General features: G+C 42.7%; 1 protein-coding gene across 2 annotated transcripts in view; it reads right to left on the bottom strand.

The window, feature by feature from the left end:
- Nucleotides 1-3,539: 3,539 nt before the first annotated feature.
- Nucleotides 3,540-24,360, bottom strand: part of LOC127414769 (GDNF family receptor alpha-2-like) — a 177,230-nt gene continuing 156,409 nt past the window's right edge. Inside the window, exons 8-9 of one of the 2 annotated variants that reach the window (XM_051653036.1) lie at nucleotides 7,765-7,815; nucleotides 3,540-6,187 (exon numbers count right to left, since the gene is read on the bottom strand). In XM_051653036.1, the coding sequence (XP_051508996.1) occupies nucleotides 6,065-6,187; nucleotides 7,765-7,815 (174 nt within the window). In that variant the 3' untranslated portion in view covers nucleotides 3,540-6,064. Of the gene's footprint in view, nucleotides 6,188-7,764; nucleotides 7,816-23,336; nucleotides 23,579-24,360 lie in introns of those variants that run through there. The other variant, XM_051653037.1, reaches the window with a different exon arrangement.

Genomic DNA, 24,360 nt, shown 5'->3' with positions numbered 1-24,360 from the left:
TTTTTTTAAACAATAATTGTATATTATTATTATTATAATTAGGCTATTATTATGAAAAGGCATATACAAGGCATATTTTATTAATAGAAACTATAAATGTAACAGTAATACTTAAAAATGGGCATTTCATTTAATTTTGACATGCTTCCGGTTTAAGCCATGCCCACACCAGGATCTATCCGAATACTGAGACAGATACAGATATAAATACAGATAATGGCTCCGCAGCACACCCCTAGTAAAGAAGCATGTAATTTTGGTTTTCAAAAATGTCACGTAAATTTCATGAAATCAGGCTGAAAGGTTCAGACAGCTCTGACCTGCATAGACAAACACCTGAGGACATCTTTCATATTTTAGAGGTATACATCTCTGGAGATGTTTTATCGTTTCCTTTACCTTAATTACTTTAATCAGAAATGAATATATTTATATTAATGTATAAAATATATCGGAAATAATTGATACTACAATAATAGGTCGGCGAGGAGAAAAAAAAACGAATTCAATAACCGGCTAAACCAATTAAAATAGCGGAAATGTGCGAAGCCTTTGTAAGCAGAATTTCTTTCTGACCAAAGAAATAAGTACAGATTAGATGCAACTCAAAAACAAAGCAGAATAAACAATTCTGTTTGTGGATATCTAGTTTAGTTGCTACTAGGTGCCTCAAACCAAATTCTTTCAAAGATTTGATTCCATAAACCTGGAAAACCTCAGCAAATCCAGAGTTGACATCTTCCTTTAAACCACTCATTGTATCAGCTTGGTAACTTGTAAATACAATATTGTTTCCAGACGAACTGTTAAAAATACATGTGCACTTACTTCTGGAATCAGATTGGAACTGGCAATTTCAGCCTACTTTTGCCATTTCTGTGTGCAAAATGCATCAGATAGTCAGTGAACAGACAGTGACTGCTCTGTGGCTGTGCCCTCTTAGTCCAAACAGTAAATAACAAACCTTTGCTGAAACCACAGTAACACTCAAATTATAATTAATTCGTTAAAACTTTTTTTTTTTTTTTTAAGTAATGAATGTCCTTAAGTACACATTGAGAAAACAAATGTGGAAAGCGTTAAAAATTTAAGTGGCTTTATTGATCAGGAAACAAGCACAGCATTAGCATATCTGGACCTCACATCAGTCTACAAAGGGAGGTGACCCTTACATCAAAGCATTGATGAGATGACGTAGAAATCTGCTTATTCCAGAGGTGATCAAATCACAATGTTTTATCAAAGTCATGTGACACAGCAAAAGCTCCATTAAATTTCTCTGTTAAGTGCTATTTTTTTATTTTTTATAATGTCTTTGTTTTCGATGAACACTCGTATGAGTGCATTCAAAGCCCACAACTGTCATTCAGACGGTCTCTCCCTGATACCCCAACCCATCTCTCCACTTTATTTGTGTTGTTCTGACCACAGCTAAAAAGCTCCAGTATATACACAAACTTATTATACATGTATGCTAAACACACAAACACACATTTCAGTATTCATCAGTCACAACACTATCCAAACACCAGAATTTGATATTCCAGCACTTTGTTGGGGATTATATGACAGATGCTTATCAGTTCGGTACATCAAGATTCAAATTCTCTTTGTCTTTTTAATAAAAGGCTGCAGCACTAAATTTGATCTGAGACCTTGCAGCCATTTGCAATATTTTTTTTTTATTTTTTTTTTTATTCACCAGTACATCTGTGCCCACATAATAAGATACCAATAGTCTGAAAATAATTTTAAAGCAAGTATCACAATGTCAGTCTAGTAACAAGATCATTTTTCTTACAATTTGAATCTCTTGTTCTCACTCAACAATGAAAAACCTTCCTTTTGACGTAAAATAGTCCCTTAAAATAAATTCTCTTCAAAAAGGCTGCATACTTCAAAAATATACTGTATATATGTCTATATATATATTCCAGATGCTTCAACAAAGCACAACAAGTGAAAAGAACAATCACACATCAGGGCTTTCTTTAAGCAATTAAATCATATTGGTAACACTTTACAATAAGGTTTTATTTGTTAAAGGTAGTTAAATGTGAAGTATGTAATTTTTTTTATTTTGTTTTATTTTTTTTATGTCAAAATACGTTCTACTATCCCAGTTTTTTGTTCATTGAGGACTGTAAGTAAGCCATTCATGGGTTTACCTTCCCCAAAAGTATAAACACTGAGCCTCCCAGGCACTATCAAAACATTGATGTTTATATTATGAGCAGCCGCCTCAGCCCCACCCATCCCTTTCTAACTCAACCTATAGCGTGAGTTTGGGGCATGGCTACTAGTAAGGTCTTCAGCTGGGGGAATATGAACAACCATGGCAGACGTGTTACAGAGGAAAATAAATTTAGCTTCCCCTACAGATGTTAAAGCCAAAATTCAAAGACTTGTTAAAAGACACAGAGAACAGAGGAAAACTAGTAAACACTGGCGTCACATTTACAGGGTGGAGGACTTTGAGAGAATTTTTGGGGTTCGATGGAGATGCCGAACTTGCTTCTCGACAGGTAAGCTACACTCAAGGTATTGCCACAAAACTAAGCTAATTATTGTCGAGCTCAAGATAAATTGGTAAGATACTCGGAATATGTACTGTATCTTTACGCTTACTAGTTACCAGATGAACAATCCAACATCATGTGCTCGATCCCCCGTACATTTCAGCCGCCATTCAATCCGGCGATGTTATCAGATGACCTGATTTCCTCCCACGCTTTCTGTACGGTGTGTTTATATCCCCTTTTATTTATTGTGGCCTATTTGTTCATAGGGAATCGGAGAGAGTGAAAGGGCGTGATGAGTCTAATGGGTGTTGACAAAGGTTGTTTTTAAAACAGACTATGGGCCCTATTTTATGAGTGCTAGCGCTAAGCGCAGTGCTATGTTTTAAGTCATTAGTGCAAAGTCAGTGGGCATGGCCATGAATTTTTTGTATTTTCATGCAAGCATGTACTAAGTCTAGGCACAAGTGGATTTGGCAAAATTGTGCATGCAAAGCACTAATGGGCTGGGTCAAGCGCAATTTAATTCTGATGTTCTACTTCGGTTATTCTACTACCGTCTGCATCCAATTACATAGTCCATTTCCTGTTAAGCACCAGCGATATAAACAAAGACAGCACATTCATAAGAAGTTGGTAGTATACATTGACTGTATGTGATGAATTAGAAAAACAGAAATATGGATTTACCTCTTTTATGCATTAACTGTTTCCTTGTTTAATGTCAGGCATTTTTCTTTGACAGTGACACACTCCTTTTACACGCACGAAAAAAGTGCTTCTCGTCAGGATTTGTAGGCTTGGTTAAATTATAGAGAATGTAAGTATTATTAATCATTTTCATCTACTGACACAAATCATGGCTAGTATCAACACGCATGCACTTCACATCTACTGGTCAATTTTGATTTTGAAAAATTAAATTCATTTATTGAAACATGAAAAAATGTAACCAAAAATATTTCTAATTTAAAATTACACTTCAAACTAAATTAAAATATAATTAAAATAACGAAGTGGTAAAAAAAAAAATAAATAAATAAAAAAAAAAACTTCTACCAACTTTAAATCACTTTAAAAATCCCAACACGACAATAGGTGGAAAAATACCAATAAATCATAATACAATTATAAATATAAATATGACAAAAATAATAATTGGAAAATAAACCATGACCTATAGATATTTTAACACAAATCTAATACATTTTTGTTTCATAAAACATCTATTGTCAGGGACATAATTTGATGTTCCACTATATTTTCAGAGTTTGTAATCTCCAAACTGCAAATGCAGAAACTGACTTTAGACTTTGCACTGAGATAAGACCTGATTTTGAAATGTCTTAGGACAATTACATATTTCTCAGGAAAATAGCAGATTGCACTTTGCACCACTTCATTACCATATAAAACACCCACAGATAGTGCAAACACTCCCACCCATGCCCACTTGCACTTTGCGCTGGCACGGAAATTGTGCTAATAATTAATACTCTCACTAAAATTGTATAAGACATTGCCCATCATTTTTGTCATTTCATTTGGTGCCACTAGCAGTGCAGAAATTACATACTTCACCTTTAACAACATTCGTTAACATTAACTATCAATGAACAATACAATACATTTATCTTGGTTAATGTTAATTACATTTAAAAAAATCTAATATTATATATGTTAACATTGGTTAATGCACTATGAACTGACATGACCTAACAATGCACAACTGTATTTTTATTAACTGACATTAACAAAGATGAATGAATGCTGTAAAAATACATATTGTTAATTTTTAGTTCATGATACCTTATGCATTAACTAATGATAATGAATGGAACCTTACTGAAAAGTGTTACCATCTAATTTAAGAAATTGTATACTCTTTTTGCGGACAGTGTCAAAATAGAACTGAATTTAACAATGTAATCTGAGTACTCAACTTATCAAGCTTTTATTACTATACAGTATTGAATCATTTTTTTGTGAAAAACAAAATGCCTGTTGATGTTTAAACTATGCTTAATCTGATTACACAAATGGATGGTCACTGATACAACATATCTTTAATTAATTTCCCAGTGTTTAATTTCCCAATAGTGTCATATTTTCACAAAGTATATTCAAATTTATCTTTTGCTTTGCCGCATTGTAACAAGCCTATGACACAATATATAAAAATTTTTGCAGTTTTAATTTTACATTTATAGATAGAGAGTGAGAGATGTCTGTTTGTTCTTAAATGTAGTATTTGGAATGTTGATAAAAGTGTCATATCTCATTTACTGAATCTGTGAATTGGGGTGAAGATACTTTTTTAGAAACATTGCAAACATCAAAACTCGGCATCAACTGTTATTTGATCTATCTTTCTCCATTCAGCATTTTGCCAAAGAGACTAGAAAATAATGGAAAACGAAGAGTAAGGCCACATCATGAATTGAACACAATGGTTCACCTAACAATGAATGTCCCAAAGTTGTTTTCTTGTTTATAACTTATTCAATCAGTGAGATTATTCAATGACCATTAATTATTAGTGGTTTGGGCACCTCCAGTTCTTTCTCAGCCATGCCGTTCTTGTCACTTCCTCTGATCATCTCATCTTATTCAGTCTCTAGAATTGTAGAGTTTTTTTGAGCCTCATCATCTTTCAGTTACAGACAATACATAATAATTAACAGCTGTACTTTTGGAAAGAAAAACATTCATATTCACAGACAAAATTACACATGTGTGGGTAGTCCATCGACACCATAAAACCATGTAGAATCTTTTCATATAAGATCTAATTCTCTGATTGATCCACTGATTTTCATCAACTTTCAACAATCTCTTCTGTTCTTTCTCAAATCTGTCAAACTAAGTACAGAATGTGACTAAGAGAGCTGCTGCCCATTACATCCAACTCGACAGGGTACAGATTTAAACTTCAAACACTTCACATTTTAAAAGAACCACGGGAAAGTAATTACTCCAGTTCGACTGATGGACAAAGGAAGAAAAAAATAAGGAACCAAAAAAGAATAATCACAATGAGAAAGCAAAAGCACCTGTCAAAGAGAGCAAAGCAAATCCAATAAATGATCAGTGGGGTGGGATGGAGAATGCTTCATACAGATGGTGTAATCCAGTGCCAGACAATGGGTAATTCAGCCTGATGGGTGCTGCAAAACACCCTTTTATAGGCAGTGTGGGCAGCAGGAAGCTGTACAGTAGACTGGAAAGCTCTGTGCCTGGGTCATTAGTTGTAGGTCCACCAATCAGCAATAAGAGAAAGAGCTAGCAGTGCACCCAACAGGTCTTTACTATGGAATCAAGAAACAAAGAGAGCTAAATCCATTTCTTTACTCATTCATTCCTGCCAGGGCAACAACACAGCAGTCTTTTCGATAAGTGTCACTGTGCAGTCTCTCTGGTGTTTATTTGAAAGAATAAAAGCTGCAGTACAGAGGAGAGAGGTGTGAGTTTGGTCTAAAGATGATCATGAAGGGGTTTCCATCAGCCTTGTCCTTACTATGCTGGCTTGTGAAGCTCAGGTAGTTCTATATAGTGAGGTTTCCGAGAGCAAACATCAGGTAGACAATCAAAACTTCAGTTAGGGCTTTTGTGTCAGGACTTGAATTTCTCAGATCCTCTACTCTTGTGTTGGGTGGACTGCCAGGAACCTGCAAACAAACAGATTTAACAAGATCATATTGTATAGTATGTACCACAAAACATTGTGTGTGATTGGGGAATGTCATGAAAAAATTTCCAGATCACAAAATAAAAAATAGAAAAATAAGAAATTACTGTATATTTTCCATTGAGTGAAGCCAGTTTTTGGACTATTGAAAAAAAAAAAAAAAAAATCTATGTATTTATTTATTTATTTATTATTATTTTTTTTTTTTATCACAAGCACATTCTACCTCCAAATTATCATTATCACAATGGGACTGTTGTATATCAGCCTGATCTCATGAAAATAAAGTGACTGTGGCTACATTTTTGCAAAATGATATAATGTGGTTCATGACATGTTTCGGGGTCAAAAAGAACTTTCCATGGTTCAATGTCATGGACGGTTGGAATGACCACTCGGGACACCATGGCAGTTACAGATGGTGAGTTTTCAATGCTTACTTATCATACTAGCTAATGTTAACAAATGATATAATCTCGATAACTAGATAACATGATACCTCAGCTTGATTTTCCCTCTTGCTTGTGAAATATGCTGAGTGTGTGACCTTGGCAGGGACATAGATTACGGGGGCATGGGGGTTAAGTAACCCCCCAACAATCAAAACAAGCAAGTACTACACCCGCCCCCCCTCCCCCCACCATTATTTATACCATGATCGATGGAAACATGTAACTGATTCATGCTGCAACCCCTCCAGTGTTCAAGCCAAATCTACGCCCTTGGACATTGGCACCAGGGCGGCGTGTTAAAGGTGGGTTTTAGGAGCAACACTGCAGGTCCCCAGCTGACCAGTTGATAGCCCTGGCTAGACCTGGCCCGATAATGGAAAAGCAGCTTTTGTGTTAGGAACGGGGAAAAAGTATGTGTTTATGAACCGATAATCTGCCATTTTACTTGTGATTTGTGTGAAAGTGAATAAAAGTTGTTGTTTCAGTTCCTGTAGTGTTCATTTTGCCAGGAAACTGTCCCGATACGTAAAAACATGAACATCATTTAGGTGTAGTAACTTGATTCTATGAGACCAGATTGTTTTTTGTAATTCTCAATATTCTCATAGGTGCTTCTTACTGGATTCTCATTACTTTAATACATTAACTTTTACTGTATTACTTTAAAAAACAATACTGTAATACAGTTATTTCTATCTAAATAAGCATTAAGTCAGTACAACAAATACTACCATTATGCAAAAAATATCTAAATTTTATTATGTATTTAGTTTAATTATCATGAAAATAATGTCAGATGGCAAACAAATAATAAATAAGATCATATTTGTCTTAAAAATTGCTTTATTTTCTCTATGTAAATTGTAATTACTTATTTTTTTCTTTTGATTTTGGGGTAAAATATGACCTGGACATAGGTCAGGGGTGATTACAACACCAACAAATGAAAACCCAGTTAGTATTTATAGTAAAGCCCTGCAATGCAGATCTTGCTTTGGGCACACAGAAGTCATCAAACATTTTTTGTCATGCACAAGCAAGAGATGCTTATAGAAAGTACTTGTACTCATTGGCTTGGCAAGTGTCATCTCTCTCCACTTCTTACCTCACTTTCACAGATGTAGTCCTTTGAAGCATAGCAATCCTCTCCAAGTTCCTGCAGGGAAATAAGGTTATTGGTCAGACGTGGAATTAAATATAATATGGTGGTATTATATTTGAGAGGGATATCTATCTTAAACTAGAGATCTGCTGATTTAGATGTGTTTGATGGCTTCATCTGACAATGTGGATTATGTGCAGGGCTGCAGGGCCTATTAAAATGCCTCTTTTATTCCTTTTTTTCTTTCTTATATATATATATATATATATATATATATATATATATATATATATATATATGTAGCATTTTCATTCTTGTGGGAGGTACAGTAAGACTAAAAACATAAGGTATTCAATTAAAGTTTCAAGAGGTACTGTCTATCCATTTTCTTCCTAGTAAAGGTCTGAACAATCATAAATTACATTGTTTCAGGTGCTATTTTGTATGGCTATCAAAATAAATAAGCAATAGGGTACAATAAGGCTAAAGGCACACCTTAAAGGAAATGTTTGGTCACAAAGTGTATCAAGAAAAGAAAAAAAATCTTTTTATTGAATATTGATGAAGCAACATAATTTGTGTGAAAAGAAATAACAGAAGTTTGTTTTATAAAAAATAAAAAATAAAAATGTGGTGAGGGAGTGATAGTAAAATCATGTAAATATAGGGGCAATAGTTATAGGGCAAAATTTGTCAACTTGGGTACACCAATTCACACTCATGCAGTAGTGATTTTTAAAGCTGGCACTAGCCTTTCATTGAGATCCTGAAATCGTCCTGGTTACTTGCATAACCTCCGTTCCCTGATGGAGGTCAGGGAGGACGAGGAGCAGGTCATCCTGGTAGCACCCTACTGGCCCACCCAGACGTGGTTCTCGGACCTCACACTCCTCGCGACAGTCCCCCCCCCCCGGCGAATTCCCCTGAGGAAGGACCTTCTTTCTCAGGGACGGGGCACCATCTGGCACCCGAGACCAGACCTCTGGAATCTCCATGTCTGGCCCCTGGACGGAACGTGGAAGACATAAGCGGCCTACCACCCATGGTGGTAGACAAGATCACTCAGGCTAGGGCCCCCTCTTCGAGGCGCTTGTATGCCTTGAAGTGGCGTCTGTTCGCTAAGTGGTGTTCTTCCCGACGTGAAGACCCCCAGAGATGCGCAGTCGGATTGGTGCTTTCCTTCCTGCAGGAGAGGTTGGAAGGGCAGCTGTCCCCCTCCACCATGAAGGTGTATGCAGCCACTATAGCGGCACATCACGACACAGTGGATGGTAAGTCCTTAGGGAAGCACGACCTGATCATCAGGTTCCTGAGAGGCGCCAGGAGGTTGAATCCCTTCATACCGCGCCTCGTTCCCTCATGGGACCTCTCTGTAGTTCTTCAGGGTCTACGGAGAGCCCCCTTTGAGCCCTTGCAGTCAGCTGAGCTTAAGGCACTCTCTTTGAAGACTGCCCTCCTGACTGCGCTCACTTCCATCAAGAGGGTAGGAGACCTGCAAGCATTCTCTGTCAGCAAAACATGCCTGGAGTTCGGTCCGGGCTACTCTCACGTGATCCTGAGACCCCGACTGGGCTATGTGCCCAAGGTTCCCACGACCCCTTTTAGGGACCAGGTGGTGAACCTGCAAGCGCTTCCCCAGGAGGAGGCAGACCCAGCCCTGATGTTGCTGTGTCCGGTGTGCGCTTTATGCATCTATTTGGATCGCACACAGCGCTTTAGAATCTCTGAGTAGCTCTTTGTCTGCTTTGGTGGACAGTGGAAAGGAAGCGCTGTCTCCAAGCAGAGGATCGCCCACTGGCTCATTGACACCATAACAATGGCATATCACGCCCAGGATTGGCCGCCCCCGGTAGGGCTACAAGCCCATTCTACCAGGGGTGTAGCGGCCTCCTGGGCCTTGAACATTGGCGCCTCTCTAACAGACATTTGCAGAGCAGCGGGCTGGGCAACACCCAACACCTTTGCGAGGTTCTACAGTCTCCGGGTGGAACCGGTTTCGTCCTGTGTAGTGGCACGCACAAGCAGGTTTGTCCGGGACAGCTGGCCGGGTGTATCACTTGCACATAGTGCCTTTCACCTCCCCTGACCTGAAGACATGCGCTGTTGACTCCCAGTAGTGTTCACAAACTGTGTTCCCTGGATGACTCGCTGCCGGCTCTTTACACGTGCTAACTGAGCCCAGTACTGGGGTAGGTGCTCCGCATGTGGTGGTTCCCCGTAGGTAACCCCATGTGACGTATATCTTCTGCTAATTCGTTTCCCTGTTGGTAAACTGCGTCTTCCTTGGGCAGTCACCATGTTTGTAGAAACTCCTCCCCTGTAGGGTAGGACCTACCATGGGACTTCTCCACATGACATACTTCAGACAAAGCTCGGCAAGACCATGTGACATATTTCCACTCAAACACCCCCCCTTTGGGCGGGGTGTGGTCTCCGTGGTGTCTTCCCCTTGGGAGTGACACCCCCTGACTAGACCTGGTGGCCCCAGTCGTTTAATTCCTTTTTTTGGGGGGGAGAGGAAAAAAAAGAGGATAAGAGGCCATGACTGGGCTAGCCTGTCTCTATCATTTGGGCAGTCTTGTCCCCAAAGGGCCGTTCGACACTCATAACAGCATCGGGGGAGGTTACGTGTCGGCCTGGTGCACTGGCTACGAGGCACACAGTGGTCTGCCCGTTTCATAGCCAGTTCACGTAACTCAGTTCAGCCAGTTGCGGCGTTTCGTATAGGGACCCCTAGTGTCACTACATCAACACAACGTCGAGTGAGTGACAGATAGAGAACGTCCTGGTTACTTGCGTAACCTCCATTCCCTGATGGAGGGAACGAGATGTTGTGTCCCTCCTGCCACAATGCTGAACTACCCGCTGAAATGGCCAGGACCTTGTCTCGGCTCCTCAGCACAAAACCTGAATGAGTGGTTGCATACCAACTCCTTTTATACCCTTATGTCTGGGGGAGTGGTATGCAAATACTACTCGCCAATTTTCACTGGCCTTTTATCAAAGACCAGAGTTGTCTCGGGCTCCCAAGAGTGACCCCTAGTATCACTACATTGACACAACGTCTCGTTCCCTTGCACAGGGTCTGTGCAAGTAGGCTCACTGGGGGAAATGCATATTTGTGAAGTCCAGTGGGCCAGCTGTGTGCCAGCGTGTCTATACCGAGAGGTGCCTTGGTCAGGGTGTACCAGAGCAGGCAGTGGGAGGATTCTTGGGAGGCGAACAGGTCTACCTGTGTCTGCCCGAATCGACTCCAAATCAGCTGGACATCCTGAGGGTGGAGTCTATACTCTCCCCTGAGGGTAACCTGCCATGACAGCGTGTCCGCTGCAGTGTTGAGGTCGCCTGGGATGTGAGTGGCTCGCAGCGACTTGAGGTACTGCTGACTCCAGAGGAGGAAACGGCGGGTGAGTTGTGACATACAACGGGAGCGCAGACCACCTTGATGGTTGACATATGCTACCGTTGCCGTGTTGTCTGTCCGAACTAACATATGCTTGCCCTGGATCAATGGCCGAAACCTCCGCAGGGCAAGCAGAATTGCCAGCAACTCAAGGCAGTTGATGTGCCATCCATGAGCCGGTGGCTGCGTGCCCGTTGCATACAGCGACCCAGCCCATTTTGGAGACATCTGTCATAACCACGACATGCCTGGAGACCTGCTCTAGGGGAACGCCTGCCCGTAGAAACGTGAGGTCGGTCCAAGGGCTGAAGAGGTGGTGACAGATTGGCGTGATGGCCATGCGATGTGTCCTACGGCGCCATGCCCATCTCGGGACTCAAGCCTGAAGCCAGTGCTGAAGCAGTCTCATATGCATCAACCTGAGTGGAGTGGCCACTGCTGAGGATGCCATATGCCCCAGGAGCCTCTGAAACAGTTTCAGTGGAACCTCTGTCTTCTGTCTGAATGCCTTCAAATAGGTCAGCACTGACTGTGTGTGCTCGTTCGTGAGGCATGCCGTCAATGAGACTGAGTCCAACTCCAAGCCGAGAAAAGAGATGCTCTGAACCGGGAGGAGCTTGCTCTTTTCCCATTTGACTAGTCAGCTGAGGTGCTCCTGCATCAAATCTGGGGTGGAACTACCCTCGTGCAGTTCCTTTAGCGCCTTGGCTTGGTGGACTTGCAGGAGAGCCATGGTGTGCAGGGCAGAGGCAGCTTGTCCAGCGGCACTGTAGGCTTTGGCCGTCAGGGACGACGTAAACCTACAGGCCTTGGATGGGAGCTTTGGGCGCCTGCACCAGGTGGCGGCGTTCTGAGGGCATAGGTGCACTGCGAGCGCCTTATCCACCGGGGGAATCGCCGAATAGCCCCTGGCTGCCCCACCATCGAGGGTAGTGAGGGCGGGGGAGCTGAAAGATCAGGACCGGGCAGTAAAAGGTGCCTCCCATGACCTTTTCAGCTCCTCGTGCACTCCTGGGAAGAAAGGAACTGGAGCGGGGCATGGCTGTGAGCGGCGCCGTGAGCCCAGGAACCAATCATCGAGCCGCGAGGTTTCAGGGGAGAGCGGAGGGTTCCACTCTAGCCCGACGCTCGCGGCTGCCCGGTAAAGCATGTCCGTCATTTCCGCATCAGCCTGTGTCTGGGCGACCATACCCGAGGGGGGGAGCCCAGCTGAGAGCTCATCAGCTTCGTGGGCTCCGAACAAGAGGTCGAATTCACCGTGAGACGAGCCGGCGGACTCATCCGGAAGCACGATCGGGGCAGACGAGCTTACTGGGGAAATGGGAGGTCCGTGGGGGGATACCCAGTGGAGGTGGTCCCATTGATGTCCCCAAATCGCCCCCAGTGCTAACTGATGCGGCCTCAAACACGTAGGTAGAACGACCGGTGCAGGGAGCCCCTACTTTCTTACGAAAGCAAGCCGCGACCGCAATGTTGCCATGGTCATGTTCTCGCAATGAGTACATGATCCATCCACGAACGCTGTCTCCGTGTGGGTCGCGCCCAGACATGAAAGACAGCGATCGTGACCATCAGAAGTTGAGAGATAACGACCGCAACCAGGAATAACACACAAACGGAAAGGCATCTTTAAAAAGATGCATCTTTAAAAAGACATTCCGTGTGTGCCGCTCTTTTAGAGAAATATACTCTTTTAGAGAAATATACTCTTTTATTTCAGCTAAAGTGCCCAGGGGCGTTCTCTGCAGTGCACCAGTGCAGAGGAGGGAGAAGCCCTGAAATGCGCCGTCAGATCCAGCAGAGGTGAATGAATAGTCAGCTCAGTAAACATCAACCATTTGGCTCCGAAGAGAAAATCTGAATGAGTGGTTGCATACCAGCTCCTTTTATATCCGTATGTCCGTATTTTCATTGGCCTTTTATCAAAGACCGTGGTGTCTCGGGCTCCCAAGAGTGACCCCTAGTGTCACTACATCGACACAACGTAGAGTTAGTGACAGATAAGGAACTGTTATTCACATGCACTGAAAATCTGGTAAAAAGTCTGGTAAGTACAATGCCAATAGGATAACACAGGAAGACATTTATCTTCACAAATGCTGTGCAGCCTTTATTGGCATTACCCCATATCTTGCTGGATTCTAAGCCATTTCTTTTTATCTTCTCTAAATTGTCTGGATTCTCATGAGCTCATAGTAAACAAGGTATTTACAAGGAGGTACAAATCCTTCCCTTTCTATTCACTCATGTACCCATAAATGTATTGTTGCATCTCACATTGTAAAATTGTGTTCCCACAAACAAGGTTATCAAAACTTGTTTGTCAAGACATCGCTTCACCACACTCGGCATTGCTTATGACAAAGAAGGTTGGGATTGAACTAGCATACTTGCACAGACACAGACTCACCCTAATCCAATAAATCTTTCAATTAAGTCAGAATAAAGACTGAGACCTTTCGGCTAGGCCTTGAGTACATCAGTATGGCCAGGATGACATTTGCAATAAGACCAGTGGGGCTTAGAGGAGATCTAATCATCTCTCGACACCTTCAGTTAGGACAGAAGTGTACAATGCTGATGCCTGGTTTCTGCATGTATTGCAGAGTTTAATTGTTTCTGAAGAGATCAAGAAATGCTCCTCTGGTCAGCCCTCCTTTCACACAATGCTATTTCCCCCAGCCTCAATTGATCTTAATATCCACTGCTCTGATTAAAACATAGAGCATGGAAGACAATTAGAATGAGTGACTCCAAGATATGTTCAAAATCAGTGCATTATATGAACTGTCTAAGTGCTCCAGTGGATCTTTTAAATCTAGGAAGAAGGTTTGAAACATTGCTTGACAAATACTATTTGCATCTTAATGCCCTGTTTGGGGGGGGGGGGGGGTGTATAAATAGTGACTATCATACATTATGTTGTGTTGTGACACTAGTCCCTAGCATGGGATGTTCCCACCAGATGCTTAAAGGGTTAGTTCACCCAAAAAACGAACATTCTATCTTAATTTACTTACTCTCATGAGATACCAAATCTGTATAGCTTTCTTTCTTTCATGGGACACTAAAGGAGAATTTTAAAGAATATCTGAGCTGCTCTCTTCCATACAATGCAAATGGATGGGGATGTCAAGCCTCAAAAAGGTCAAACAAGCACCATAAAATTATCATAAAAGTAATCCAGTTCACTCTTGCACCATATTTAAGTCATCTAAAGCCATATAATAGCTTTGTGTGAGGAACAGACTGAAATCTAAAGGCCGACAAATACTCTCCACTAGTACGTGAATGCAAACGCTTCTAGCAAGTACGTGTTGCATTCTCAACATTGACAAAAGGGGCATGCGGGGGCGTGGTCGAGCATCCGTCGAGAGAGAGAGAGAGTGGTAAGGGTGCATACACCTGAGCCAAATTATGACTAACACCTGTCTCTAATTGTAGTGAGATTGGGGAGTGCGGCATAAAAGGACCATGCCAGCGCCAGATCGAGAGAGAGAGACTGGGACTTTACTGTGAAGCTGATGAGTTATTGTGAAGCTGTAAACCAGAAGTGGTCAATTAGAAGTTCCCTACCTGTGTTTGAAGAATCCAGTTCCCGGTGTCCTTCCTTGTTACACTGGTGCCGAAACCCGGGATCTGATTTGAAGACTGCACGCCCCATGGAGTCCTTCCCACCAACCTACATCACACCCACCAACAGGCTCTGCTTGAACTCCACCAATATCATGAATGCCACTTCCATGAGGTCCTTAGAGTTCAGGCAGAGGACCGGCAGGTCATTCGGAGCCTCCTCACCCAGGAGAAAGCCCCGGCAGCGACCCCGGACAACAGCAGCCCCCTACCCCCGCCCACACTGTTGAAGATGGGGTGGAAGACGACCCTGAAGCCTTCCTTAACATATTTGAGCATACCGATGAAATCTGGGGCTGGCCGCATGCTCAGTGGGTGGCTCGGCTCATCCCTCTGCTGTCCAAGGAAGCCCAGCTTGCAGCACAACAACTGCCGGTGGCTAATCTCCTGTTCTTCACCAATCTAAAGAAGACCATCCTGCAGCAGGTCGGCCGGAGCCCAGAGCAATACCGTCAACTGTTCCGCTCAATGAAGTTGGAAGGGGCAGTTCACCCATTTGCCTTTTCTCAGCGGCTCCGTGATGTCTGCTGGAAATGGCTGCGGGCGGGGGACCGCGATGTCGAGGGAGTGGTTGACCAAGTGGTGCTGGAACAGCTGATCCGCCGGCTTCTAGAAGGGAAAGCAGAGTGGGTCCATTGCCATCATCCAGCGTCGCTGGAGGAAGGGGTCCAGCTGGCGGAGGACCATATGGTGGCATGACCAAGCACGGAGGAGCCCTCTCTCTCTCTCCCCCTCCCCCTGTGTTTTCTCCTGTCTCTTCCCACTCCCCTCTCCCTCTGTCCTCTCTCCAGGCCCTGTTCCTGCACCCCGGAGGCGTGGAAACCCACCGCCAAAGCCGGCTCCTCGCTTGCGCCAGTTTATCCCTTTCCCGGTGATTTCAGGGTCTACCCGCTCTCCCCCTCAGGCGGATGTACCCGGCCCCACAAGTGCGAGTGTAGCACCTGGGCTGGCCTGCTGGCGTTGCGGGAATCTGGAACACTTCCAGGATCAGTGTCCTGTGATGGAGCTGGGAACTGTAGTCCAGATCTCCGACGCACCACAGGCTGCCCCCGATTGGGCTAGAGGGTACAGGATACCGGTAAGAATCAAGGGGAGTACACACCAAGCCTTGGTGGACACAGGTTGTAACCAGACCACTATTCACCAATGCTTGGTTCAATACGAGGCTTTGGGCACAACTAAAAGTGTGAGGGGGAAATGTGTACATGGGGATATTCACAACTACCCTGTGTTGACCCTCGTTATTAAATTTCGGGGAACAAAGCATAGAGTGGAGGCCGTGGTTAGTTCCCGCCTCACCCATTCACTGATTTTGGGGACTAATTGGCCTGATTTCAGAAATGTGTTAAAGGGAATATGCACGGATTTGTCCTGCACAAAAACGACGAGATGTGAAATGTGTGATACTCTGGCAGGGGAGGCGGAGCCAGGGCCGTCTTCGTCAGCTCCACGTCAGGATGACGTGGGGGGGAGAGGCTGCAGCTCCTCCCATCCTCGGGGGATTTCTCAAAGGGGATTTCCCTTTGGAGCAGTCGTGAGATGAAACCCTCAAGCACACCTTCGACCAAGTGAGATTGATCGATGGTCAACAACTCCAGCTGAATGTCGCACTTTCATATCCCTATTTCGCAATTATAAACGAGCAGTTGTATAGAGTGACGCAGGACCCTCAAACAAAGGAACATATAACCCAGCTCTTAATACCGAAGAGCCGCCGGGAAATGGTGTTCCAGGCAGCTCATTACAATCCCATGGCAGGGCATCTGGGGGAGAGAAAAACACTGAACCGACTAATAGCCCGTTTTTATTAGCCGGGCATTGGCGGCGATATTCACAGGTGGTGTGTGGCATGCCGTGAATGTCAGCTGGTGAACTCACCGGCCACCCCAAAAGCGCCATTGCGCCCCCTTCCGCTGATCGAGGTCCCCTTTGAGAGAATTGGCATGGACCTAGTCAGGCCATTACAGCGGTCAGCATGCAGACATCGCTTTGAATTGGTCCTAGTGGAATATGCAACATGATATCCAGAAGAAGTGCCCCTGCGCAACATCTCAGCATGCAGTGTTGCGGAGGCACTCTTCAAAATAATCTCCTGGGTGGGGATTCCGAAAGAAATCATCACCGATCAGGGCACAACCTTTATGTCACGGACACTACGTGAGCTTTATGAATTATTGGACATTAAGTCAATATGCACCAGTGCTTACCATCCACAGACAGATGGCCTGGTGGAGCGATTTAATAAAACCCATAAGAATATGATTTGTAAGTTCATGCACAAGGATGCTAGGAATTGGGACAAATGGCTCCATCCCCTGTTATTTGCAGTATGAGAGGTCCCACAAGCCTCCAGGGGGTTTTCCCCATTCGAGCTGCTATATGGGTGGCACCCGCGCATCGTGCTTGATGTCATACACAAAGCTTGGGAGGAGGGACCTTCAAACAGTAAGAATGCAATTCAATACATTCTTGATCTTAGAGCAAACTCCACACCTTGGGGCAGCTAACACAGGAGAATTTGCTCCAAGCTCAAGAACGACAGAGCTGACTGTACAACAGGGGAACTCGGCAAAGGGAATTTGCACCGGGAGTTAAGGTACTTGTATTACTCCCCACATCGAGCTCCAAATTACTCGCCAAGTGGCAAGGACCATTTGAGGTCACACGACGAGTGGGGGATCTCGATTATGAGGTAAAGTGAACCAATAGAGGGGGCACACGTCAAATTTATCACCTTAACCTCCTGAAATTGTGGAGGGAGGCAGCCCCTGTGATGTTGGCTACGGTAGTTCTGGAGAGGGCAGAGCTCAGGCCGGAGGTAAACACAAAACACAATCATGTCACCCCAGTCACTTGCGGAGACCACCTCTCACCGTACCAACTCACAGAGGTTTCCAAACTACAACAAGAATTTGCAGATGTGTTTTCCCCTCTACCGGGTTGCACAAACCTCATCCAACAACACATCGAGACCAAGCCATGGGTGGTGGTAAGTACCCATCCCTACCAATTGTCCGAACATTAAAAAAAAAAAAAAATTGTTCGGGAAGAATTGGATGCAATGCTCAATATGGGAGTAATAGAGGAATCCAACAGTGACTGGTCCAGCCCGGTTGTTCAGGTTCCTAAGAGTGATGGGACTGTACGGTTCTGTGTGGATTATAGAAAAGTCAACACGCTGTCTAAATTTGATGCCTACCCAATGCCTCATTTTGATGAGTTGCTCGATCGGTTGGGCACTGCTCATTTTTACTCGACACTGGATTTGACAAAGGGTTATTGGCAGATCCCCTTGACACCAATTTCCCGTGAAAAAACAGCTTTCTCCACTCCATTCGGATTACACCAATTTGTGACACTTCCGTTCGGTTTGTTTGGGGCTCCAGCCACATTTCAGCACCTCATGGACCAAATCCTCAGACCGCATTCAGCTTACTCATCATCTGAGGGTGGTTCTGAGGTCGCTGCGACGGGCAGGGCTCACAGCAAACCCTAAGAACTGCGCGATTGGTGGAGGTATGGTATCTGGGGTTCCATTTGGGCCACAGGGAGGTGCTTCCCCAAATTGACAAGATGGCGGCGATTGCAACCTGCCCAAGACCCAAGACCAAAAAGGGGGTGAGACAGTTCCCGGGAGTTAGCTGGCTATTATAGGAGATTTGTGCCTAACTATTCGGATGTCACCAGCATGCTGACTGATCTCACTAAAAAGGGAGCTCCAGACCTGGTCCAGTGGACGGAGCAGTGCCAACAGGCATTTATGTAGGTTAAAGCCACACTTTGCAGGGGGCCGCATTTACATGCACCTAATTTCTCTCTCCCTTTTGTATTGCAGACGGACGCTTCAGACAGGGGGCTGGGGGCCATACTCTCGCAGGTGGTGGAGCGGGCCTTCACTCTCTGCTCAGATCATTTCCCACTCCAACGGCTCCACCGCATGAAGGATATCAACGCAAGGATCACCCGGTGGTATCTGGCACTCCAGCCCTTTAAATTCAAGGTGGTCCACAGACCAGTCGCCGACTTCCTGTCCAGAAATGGGGAGGGAGTGGTAGGCAGTCCGGATGTCTCCCCGGCCTGAGTCGGGTGGTGGGGATATGTGGCAGCGAGGGCGTGGTCGAGCGTCCGTCGAGAGAGAGCGAGCGGTAAGGTGCATACACCTGAGCCAAATTATGACTAACACCTGTCTCTAATTGTAGTGAGATTGGGGAGACCAGCATAAAAGGACCATGCCAACACCAGATCGAGAGAGAGAGACTGGGTCGAGAACTTTACTGTGAAGCTGATGAGTTATTGTGAAGTTGTAAACCAGAGAAGTGGTCAATTAAAAGTTCCCTACCTGTGTTTGAAGAATCCAGTTCCCAGTGTCCTTCCTTGTTACAGGGCACAATAGCAAGATTAGTGTAAATTGACAGTAAACATTACAGAATAAAAAAATTTGGGTGAACTAACCCTTCAACCAGCAGGACTACCTTGGTCAACCAACTTCATCAAATAGACCTTTCTGGTCAACCAGCTTTACCAGCTAAAGGCCCAGGTATGCTTCATTTTTCTGCATTCCGTATCGGATCACGCCCAGTCGACTGCGTTCCCTTTTCAAATATACTCTTTTGACCGTGAGCGGATACAAATGTGTTCGACGCATGTGCACTACAACTACTTTGTGATGCTCTTTTAGTACAGTCAACAACAGGTGCATGCAGTGACGATGTGCACAGACGAGGACTGTTCGTGAGTCGAGAAAATCTGGGACAGACCGCGCAGACTGTGCTGATGAAGAAACTGCATCATGCAAACTGTGTGCATTACGATCAGCAACGCGGACAACCAAAGTTTACTTTGGCCTTAAGTTTTGCTGTTGAGCAGCAAGGCTTTGCACCAAACCAGTATAAATCGGTCTGGACCAACCTGGAAATTCATCCTGGTCTTTTAAGACCACAAATGCAACTGCATTTGGATATACTATTAAGTATTTACAGAAAATACTATTGTAGTTCTCAAAATCTGATTATTTATGTGTGTTTATGTATTCTGCATCTTTTCCTGTTAGTTTATGTGTCACTTCACCTGATCTGTGAATGTAGTGATTGTGTTGAATTAGCATTAGCTCATGCAGTGAACTTTCAGTGTCTCCTGTGTAAACATGCATAATTAGATGCAGGCTTAGGCAAAAGCCAGAACATCCAGAACTGCAGCTGGCAAGGAGACAGAGAGAGAGAGAGAGAGAGAGAGAGAGAGAGAGAGAGAGAGAGGGGAAGGCACAGAAATTGTGTGTTGACAGGCGGCATGTATCTGTGTGTGTGTGTGGTGGGGGGACAGAGGACAGTGACTAAAAGCCAATTAATTAGTGAGCGCAGTGATGTGTGTCAGCTGCCTGTTGACATCAGCCCAGATCTCTGTTCACAGCTCTGCTAATGCACCCCCCCCCCCTTCCATTTCTCTTCCACTCATTCACATCTCATCTCCCTGCATAAAACTCTCACACTCGTCGTGATTGTTTACACAGAAACATAGAAAGACATATGTAGTGTCATACAGCTCTTACCTTGCACAAGCAAACCCGAAACACAAACTCATTCATCCACGTGTGTGCAGGGATTCATTAATTCCTTCATCCTCCTGAGAACAAACTACATTTGATATCAAAACGCTAACCGCCTACACATATGCACACTGTCGACGGATCAACTTGCCGTGAAGCGGTTTTCACAATGCATTTCACTTCAGTAATGTGATGTATTTCCAAGAAAAATAGAAATAATGTAGGACAGGACTTGATTTTATTCATTAGAATTTGACTGGATCCTTAAAAGTAAGGCTATGATGTTACTGGCTTATATTATTTTCCCCCCACCCACATGGTCTTTGTGACATCAGCAGAAACGTTCATCCATAGTTGTGTCACTTTGATGAAAGATTTTATAAGCAATTATTATTTTATTCTTTTTTTGCCTTTAGAATAATGTGCACTGATGAGCCACGCATTATAAAATCAGAGACATTAATTAATAAAATAAATACTAATATGTTGTCTGTAGGTGTCAGATTGCTTTTATTGCATTTATTCATCTTGGTTAATGTCAATTTTGACATATAGATTTTTCGCATTAAAAGATGTATTTGTTGACATTAGTTAAAGGGTTAGTTCACCCAAAAATGATAATCCTCTCATGATTTACTTGCCTTTAAGCCATCCCAGACGTGTATGACTTTCCTTCTTCAGCAGAACCAAAGTGAAGATTTTTATAAGCACATTTCAGCTCAGTTTGTCCATACAATGCAAGTGAAGGGGTGCCATCAGTCTGCTGGCAATTTGATGGTCCAAAAGGCATATTTGGGCAGCATAAATGTAATCCACACATCTCCAGTCGATCAATTAATGTCTTCAGAAGCAAATCGATAGGTTTGTGTAAAAAATAAATCAATAATTATACTTAATTAACTTTAAAAAAAATCGCTTCCTGCCAGCAGTCGCGCATCACGCTGCTGTTGCGTGATGTAAGCGCAATGGCGCATTCACGTGAGAAGTCGGAAGCACGCGCTTTATATACAACAGAGGAACGAACGTCACGCGAGAGTTAGGACATTTCAAACAACAATCCAGCACTGGGCAGAAGCAACGATTAAAAGGTAAAAAATAATGTAATTATCGATTTGTTTCTTACACCAATCTATCGGTTTGCTTCAGAAGACATTAATTTATCGACGGGAGTCGCATGGATTACTTTTATGCTGCCTAAATATGACTTTTTGACCATCAAATAGCCAGTAGACTGATGGTACCCCTTCACTTGCATTGTATAAACAAACTGAGCTGAAATGTGCTTATAAAAATCTTCACTTCGGTTCTGCTGAAGAAGGAAAGTCATATACATCTGGGATGGCTTAAAGGTAAGTAAATAATAAGAGAATCTTCATTTTTGGGTGAACTTACCCGTTAATGCATTATGAAAGTGAACTTAAAATGAACAATTATATTTGTATACTGTATTAACATAACCATAATTAACATAACCAATTAATAAATATTGATAACACTTTACAATAAGGTTCCATTTGTTAACATTAGTTAAGAACATTAGTTAACATGAACTATCAATGAACACAATTTTTTTCAGCATTCATTTAATCTTGGTGAATGCTAATTTCATAATATAGTAATACATTTTTAAAAATCAAAAGTTGTATATGTGAACACTAGTTAATGCGCTATGAACTAGCATGAATTGTCAGTTAACTATCTTTGTTAACTAACATTAAAAAAGATTAATAAATGTTGTAAAAATATATTGTTCATTGTTCATGATACCGAATGCATTAACTAATGCATGGAACCTTATTGTAAAGTATTACCGAAATATTGTTCATTGTTAGTTAATGATACCTCATGCATTAAGTAATGTTAACAAACACAATCTAACTGTAAAGTGTTACCAGAATATGTTAACTACTGCAGTAAAATCTTCTGTATCACTTTGTGTATTGTCGGGCTTTACCGGTTGTTTAGATCAGTGTTACTATCAGAAATAATTAATAATTATTTCTGTAGTTATTAATTAATATTTAAATTAATTAATTGGATCTAACTCATTAAAACCTCATATGGGGCTCCAGTAAATGTAGTGTGCTACGTTTAGGAGCAAGTTTGGTTATTAGCAATAATTAATAATTATCAAAGATAATTACTAATTATTAAAATCAATAGAACATTGATGAGAATCAATGTTAGCTTTTTTTAATCCTTTAAAATCAACAATTATCAAAGATAATCGTCAATTGTTAACATCGATGAAACATTAATTAAAATTAACACTAGCTTATTGATCATTCAAATTCAACAATCATCAAAGATAATTATCAATTATCAAAAATCAATAGAGTATTAATTAGGATTAACATTGACGGGGCACCACACTGGAATCAGGGACTAGTAACCAAATATTAAAACAGTCTCAATATTAGATTGTTTTTTTAGGAAAATCGACATCCGAAGAATATCGATTTTCGGGAAAAAAAACAATGAATGAAGGCTTGAATCCGAGCACTGACATCCCGTCAGCATGACACAGGCGTATGCAAAACAAACCAAAACACTTCTCTTTGTAATATAAACAAAGTTTATTTATGCAGTAATATAAATTAATAATTAATACAATGCAGTCAATAAACTTCTGACTTACAACTACAAACTAAACAGTGATATGATTAGATATGGAAATAAAAAGAATCCTATAACACATAAGGTGTGTGTGTGTGTCAGTGTGGTTAGTATGAGAGAGAGAGAGAGAGAGAGAGAGAGAGAGAGAGATTATCAAGTGACAGCCCTGAAGCTGATTTCACGATAGCGGGAGAGAAAGCAGCTGTGCTCATCACTCAGAGACGCGGTTTTACGAGCGGGGCTCGTAAAAGTCCTGCATTATTTGACTCTAATGGATGAACTCAGTTGCTGTCTTACCCGCGATGGCGAAATTGCACAATCCAATTTGGTTGGACCACAATACAGCAAAACAAATTCGTGATAATTAATACCCTGAGTATTAATAATGAGCGGACATGGCGGTCCGTAAACTGTACAAGCAAAAACCAAAAACAAGAATAACACGCTATAATATTCTATCTCTGCCCAGACGTAAACCTCTTACTTGAATCGCATGAGGACACAGGTAGAATGTGTTTTCCTCCATCCTTTATCTTTGACCCGGTTCCTTGAGGCTCATGTGATGACGGGAGGCCGTTTCCTCGCTCTGTCGGCGGGCGGTACGGCTGTTGATTCTCGGCGGGCTGGCGGAGAAATCAGAAATGTTGACTTGATTGAAGATGGAAGAGAAATCTTTAATCTCTTCACTTCTGTAGGCCAACGGATGAAGATGCGAATTGCTCAGCGGTCTCCTTCGGATCTGTTAGTGTTCGGTTGAACACAGAGTAATCTCAGCTCGTCCAGCGAGATAGAGATTGTATGGCTACAGTTTCAAGTCGGACATTACTTCCTTGTGCCACGAGGTTGCACCGGAGAGCAGCAAAAAGCTACGTCCGTATTCGGTGAACTAAGTCGCTGGAAGCGAATTCTGGAAGCATTTCAGAATTATTTGAACTCCTGATGATGTCATGTTTGAGGGACGTTCTGTTGTGTGCCTCATCCAATAGGAGTTGAGAATTCGATCCTTTAGTGAGCAAGGCTTCATGGATTTGTAGTCTGTTTTGGACTCCCTTTGTTTGATTTTGGCGCAATTTTTATCAGTAAAATTTACGACATGGAATGTGCTGAGTTAGGCTGAGTTAGGTTTTACGACTGTTAGGCCTGCCTTTGTCTTCTATCTGAATACATGAGGCCCAACAGTATTGTATATTGTACTGTATTGTATAGCGTATATTGTATTGTATTGGATGTACATTACATACAACAATGCTACAACATTGTTTACTTTGTGTCAACAAAGTAAATTGTCTATTCTATTCTATTCTATTAACAATTTGTTAGTATGTGTCTGAAAAAAAATAAAAAATGTAGTGACAGTGGCAGCCTCAGTGACTGTATGAGTCTGTTCTTTAGATTCCTTAATAAT

The sequence above is a fragment of the Myxocyprinus asiaticus genome, chromosome 24 (assembly GCF_019703515.2).
Source record: "Myxocyprinus asiaticus isolate MX2 ecotype Aquarium Trade chromosome 24, UBuf_Myxa_2, whole genome shotgun sequence".
Classification (NCBI taxonomy): Eukaryota; Metazoa; Chordata; class Actinopteri; order Cypriniformes; family Catostomidae; genus Myxocyprinus; species Myxocyprinus asiaticus.
Note: the sequence above shows the minus strand (reverse complement) of the source record. Positions and strands in the feature narration are given on the sequence as shown.